The sequence below is a fragment of the Euphorbia lathyris genome, chromosome 2, assembly GCF_963576675.1.
Source record: "Euphorbia lathyris chromosome 2, ddEupLath1.1, whole genome shotgun sequence".
In the NCBI taxonomy this organism is placed as follows: Eukaryota; Viridiplantae; Streptophyta; class Magnoliopsida; order Malpighiales; family Euphorbiaceae; genus Euphorbia; species Euphorbia lathyris.
In genome coordinates this window covers 38,289,217-38,294,939 of record NC_088911.1, presented here as the reverse complement: position 1 = coordinate 38,294,939, position 5,723 = coordinate 38,289,217, and the positions used below count along the sequence as shown (strand labels likewise).

General features: G+C 38.2%; 1 protein-coding gene across 1 annotated transcript; it reads left to right on the top strand.

Moving 5' to 3' along the window:
- The first annotated feature begins 261 nt into the window (after window positions 1-261).
- LOC136217842 (ninja-family protein AFP2-like) lies at window positions 262-3,729 on the top strand. The gene is made up of 2 exons (XM_066004511.1): window positions 262-1,301; window positions 3,051-3,729. Exons 1-2 carry the CDS (start codon window positions 635-637, stop codon window positions 3,470-3,472), a joined length of 1,089 nt encoding a protein of 362 aa, XP_065860583.1. The 5' UTR covers window positions 262-634; the 3' UTR covers window positions 3,473-3,729.
- The last annotated feature ends 1,994 nt before the right edge of the window (window positions 3,730-5,723 follow it).

Here is a 5,723-nt window from a genome sequence, read left to right as displayed (position 1 = left end):
GTCCACTAATATAACGCAACCTGTCCTGGCTAACACACACTCCAAAAGGACAAAAACAAACCTTTTTTTCTTTTCTTTATTAAACTAGTATTTAATGTCAGTCGTACCCACGTGTCCTTCTTCCGCCTTTCCTCATTGCCACTTGGCTTCTTCCTAGGTACTTTTCTTCCTCTCATGTCAGGGCTATTTTCGTCACTCCCCCTCAAATTTATTTTTATTTCATTTTCCCTTTTTCTTTTCTTCTTCCTTCTTTCTGTAGCCCAAACCCCACCCTCTGAGCCTCTCTTTGCTGTTCTGCTGCTGCTCTTGTTTTTCTTTCTGTTTTTTTTTTACTTCTTTTATTTGCTTCAATTTATTTATTATTCCTTGGAAGAACTCAAATCATTTATGGAGTTCTTGCTTATTTGAGATTACAGAAGCGTTTTAAGTTTTGGGGATTTTATTGTTTTTCAGTTGAAACGCTTTTTCATTGAGGATTCTGTCATACAAAACAATAAAAACCGAGTCTTTTTCACATGGGTATTCCTCACTCAGATCAATTAGTGTTTTTTCTCATCAATCTTCTGTTGCATCTCTATCCAATCCACTGAAAAAGCTTCACTTGTTGTCTCTGTTTAAAGCAACTGAAAAAAGCATGGTGGGAGAAGACAATGAAACCAGAAACAACAGAAGCAGCAGCAGCAGCAGCAACAGCAAAACAATGGAGAATCTTTCTTTAGAGATAAACAGATATCCGAGAGATCTGTTGCAGAGACTTTCATCGACTGATGTGCATCAATTCAGGACTACTGCAGCAAGTGAAGGAGAGGAGGAAGAGGAGATTGAGTTAAATCTGGGGCTATCATTAGGAGGGAGATTTGGGGTTGATAAGACTGCTAAGAATTTAAAAAGATCATCATCTATAGCTGGGAGTATACCACTACTGAGAAACCATGATTCACTTAATACGCCGCCGGCTAGTTATCCTGTCCTTATGAGGACATCTTCTTTGCCGACGGAGACAGAGGAGGAGTGGAGGAAGAGAAAGGAAATGCAGAGTTTGAGGAGAATGGAAGCCAAGAGAAGGCGAAGTGAAAAGCAAAAGAATTCTAATTCAAATTCAAGTTCAAGAGGAGAGTTTAATTTGGAGGAGGAGAAGAGAGGAGTTAATGCTAATAGGGTGCCTAATTGGATTAGGCAAGCCAATAGGGGTAATACCTTGCAGGTTTGGGTGGGTCAGCAACAGGGTTCACAGGGCTCTCTTGAGTCTCAAGGAGGAAGTTCTTCTGGGATTTCTGAAATGGACAGTAAGCCTGCTCAAGGTTTGTATTTCATCCCATTTCATCTAATTTCATCCAATTTCATCTAATTTGATCCAATTTCACCTATTATTTTCTCTGCTTTATTCTAAAGTTGTTGACTTTTGTTATTAGCTTCCATGTTTGTTTTATTGTTGTGCAATCAATTTCAATGGTAATGCTGCTTTAATGATTTAATTAGATGTGAGTTAGGTTTTATTGTGTAGTTGGGAAAGTAGTTTGCCTTATGGTTATTAATAGAAGTTACTCAATTTTTCACAACCTTTAGGGCTTTGCTATTTCAATTAGATTGAGAAGTTGGATTTAAATTCACTTAAGTGCATATAGACTTGGAATTCAGTTTATGACATATGATTATGCTGGTGCTGAATAGAAGGTTCACTTGATAATGTTTCGAAATGGTTTTCGCTTGAGGAAACCATTTGTTAAGTGCATCAGTATTGAATCTTGTTTTGGAGTAGGATTCTTTTGCATAGACACAAGAGTTGATTGATCCAACAAAAAGGATAGCACTCCATTTTATGGTCTTACCCGAAAAGAGTACCAACAATGATTAAGAACATCGAGATGTGAGGAAGATCTGTTGTTCTTTCTTAATTGCTTTCAGTTGATACGAATTGGTTGCTGAATTGTTAGGATCAGTTGATACATTACCTGATAGAGGGAGTACTGAATGGCTGGGAAGTAAGGATAGTGAATCTCTTCAACTACAAGTTTTCCCTCTTTTGCGCGGCTTGATATCTTAAGGTTCTTGTTTTGGTACGTCTCATTGGCTAACGAAACGTACTGTCTAATTTCCGGACTGCTTCGGGAGATTGTCCGAGTTAAGAAAAGGAACTAGTGTTGCTTTGTCTTTCTACAGGTTGACTGAATGAGTTTGGAAACAATCTTGGGACGGGAGAAGTTTCGGTTTTGTCCTGCAAAGCGAACTAGCCGTGTCAACATTCTACCTTTTATATCTAATTGTACTTCATACAAGATTATTGTTGAGAGGATAAATGAAGTATTCATCTCACAATGTCATATCAGCAACATTTAACTATAATGTTTGTTTTCAGATTGTTATGTTTTTCAATATTGTGCTTCAGTCTGTTCCATGGTATAGGTTTTCAGTAGAAGGCAAGTTCATATCTTTGGCTTGTGTTCCTTGTGCTCCTAAATATAACTAGATTCAACTTGCTTTCATACTATTATTATTGTTCGATTTCTTTTCGTTGGGCGGGCGGGAGGGAGGTGGTTGAAGGGGATTAGATTACTTATTTATCTATCCTCAAACATGTAACAAATGACGTCATAGCATATTCTCCTTTTCGAACTTTTTAATCTAGTTCGAGACATAGAATGAAACTCAAAATAATGTTATTGTATTGGTATGTTCGTGGACCGAGTCTAGGCAAGAACGGGATGAATTGAGGAAGGGCAGTATTAGATAGAAATTCAAAATGAATTTCATTATGAAGGAAGATGGATAGATAGATAGTTTCCAAAGCACACAGTAGCGACGGGGACGAGTTCTGTTCATTATTGGTGGCATAGGTTTAACTTTGAGTTTGCAGTCTGCCTTCCATCTAACTTGTTAAATGATCTCTATGATTGATCTGTGCTTGAATTGAAGTGTTTATTAGATAAGAAAGACTTGAACTTTTTTGGTGAAACCAAGTAGTTGAAAGTCTTCTGCAATGTATTTGAAATCTGCTGCAACTGAGCAGCTTACAGTAGATTCTCATGCTGCTATTTCATGTGCATTCATAGGATTGAACAGCGTCGCTGAAGCAAGAAGCCCGGGGAGCAGTCAATCCTTACAAGATCGAAGCAATCAAGAAACATCAGGGACAAAGGCGAACGAAAACACGAACAGAACTCCCAAACCGGAGATGGATTCTCCATCGAAGAAGCTTGATTCCGCGGGAAATAAAGGGAGGGAGATAGGCACGAATGCAGTCGAAAACATGCCGTGTGTTTTCACAATAGGGGAAGGTCCAAATGGGAGAAGAGTAGAAGGGATTCTATACAAGTATGGTAAAGGTGAAGAAGTGAGAATAATGTGTGTATGCCACGGTAACTTTCTTTCTCCGGCGGAGTTCGTAAAGCATGCCGGAGGGGTTGATGTTGATCATCCTCTTAGGCATATAGTTGTAAATACTTCAGCTTCTTCTGGTGGTTCTTTTTTGTAATGCGGTATTGATGCCACAATGCAAACCCCCTACAAATAAATGGTGGGAATGTGAAATAGGATAACAAAATTCAGAGAATTTTTAGAAGATAGATTTTTTAATTTACTTCCTTTTTTAAGATATAGTCATCTGGTTTTTTGTAGACTTGAATCTCATTTATCTTCTTATATCTTTTGCTGGAACTAAGCATGTATGCCTCTTTGTAAAGAAAGGATATAGTTGCAGCTATGAGTTGAGATTTTGGTTTCAAAAGCTTATGGACTTCCCATGATTGACAATAAGTTAAATTGGGAAATTTCATTATATGCTTACCGCACTAACGATATCTGGATGTCAAGTCAATAATTTAATGCATCGTAAACAGTAATTTAATATTATTTTACGTTTTAATTAATGAAATATTAAAGATGTGATGGTTAATTAATTATTATTTTTAATGCATAGTATCAAATTATTAGCTTAGTTGACACTGGCATATGCATAATGTGGTGCGTGAGAGATAAAATATAACTTTCTGTATTTGTAACTGTCATGTATACTAGACGGAAAAGAAGAAGGTATGATTGTTTTAGTATATGTAAGGAAAAGGTAGGATTGATTGTTAGCTTGGTTGGCACTGGTATATGCATAATGTGGTGCGTCGAAGATATGATAAAACTTTTTGTATTTGTAACTGTCACGTATATTAGACGTAAGAAAAATGTAGGATTGATTTAATATATGTAAGAAAAAGGTAGGATTTATTATTAGCTTGGTTGGCACTGGTATATGCATAATGTGGTGCGTCGAAGATATAATGGAACTTTTTGTATTTGTAACTGTCGCGTATATTAGATGTAAGAAAAAGGTAGGATTGATTTAGTATAGGTAAGAAAAAGGTAAGATTGATTATTAGCTTGGTTGACACTGGCATATGTATAATGTGGTGCGTAAGAGATTTAATATAACTTTTTGTATTTGTAACTGTAACTGTAACGTATACTAGACGTAAGAAAAAGATAGGATTGAGTATTGATAACTTGTGGAAAAATCGTTGATCGGAGCACTTCCCTGTGAGGCGCCGTTGGGATCGGCCGGGGACACTCCGATGCCAAAGTCAGTAAGGAAGAACAAGAGAGCAAACTGAATTGACAAAGGGTAAGTAAAAGTGTACCTTGATAGCCTAGGGATGTAGGCTATATATAGCTAGGAAGTCGTAACCTTCAGCAACTAGAAGGTCTCCATTAATGCTCCATTAATGGCGGTTACTGGTTACCTTTAAGCTGGCGGTTACTGGTTACCTTTAACCTGGCGGTTAGCTAATTGATAGCTCATTAATGGTCTTTATGGCCGAGTCGGCGGTTAGCCGTTACTGTGATGAAAGAGGAGATTCGCCTCATAGGTTCGCCAGCGGATCTCACTGAGCTGAACCGTAGAGATCCGCCATCCGGTTCTTCTTGCGGCGTTCTCAAGGTGAATATCCCTTTTGGTCCTTGGGATAATATTCTGTCAGTAAGATGAATATCCCTTTTCGTATTCTTTGATCCGTCAAGACGTATGTACGCTCTCCTTGAGAGCTATGGCGGGTCTCCGCTACTCGCTCTCATCGGACGTATCTCGTTATGGCGTATCTCGCCATGGTCCACGTGGCGTGGCATAATGCTAGAGACTCCTTCCTTTTCCTCATTATTTGCATATTCTCCCCTGCATTAATTATCATTAATTCCACATTAATCATGTATAAATATCTCTTTTAGAAGGAATAATGGTTTGCCATTATTTCTATTAATTTTCCCTTATTCCTTATTCAAGAATAATTTGGGTTGTTATCAGAAGCCCCCCCTAAAGGTATAAAAAGCTCTTTAGGGCTGTCTAAATGGTGTTTTATTTTTCTATCTTGGAGGAAAGTGGACCCGCCCTAGATGGGGGATCATATATGGAAATGATGCGCCTTTTGGGGCTTCCTTATGCGGGATCTTATGAACAAGATCCGCCCTATGTGGGATCATATATGGATATGATACGCTTTTAGGGGATTTTGCTTCTTCGTGGATAGGTGGCCAACCGTATCCATTGTTAGCCTCTAGGGGCTTCTTGAGAGTTATATTTCCTTTAGAAAGGAATAACCTGCCCTTTATGGGACCATTTGTTCCTACCCCATAGGATTATGATTCGCCTTTAGGGACTTATTTTCTTCAGTTCTGCCATATTGAGGAGAATGACCCGCCCTTAGGGATCAGTAAGAATGATCAGCCATTTAGGGACTTTTGTG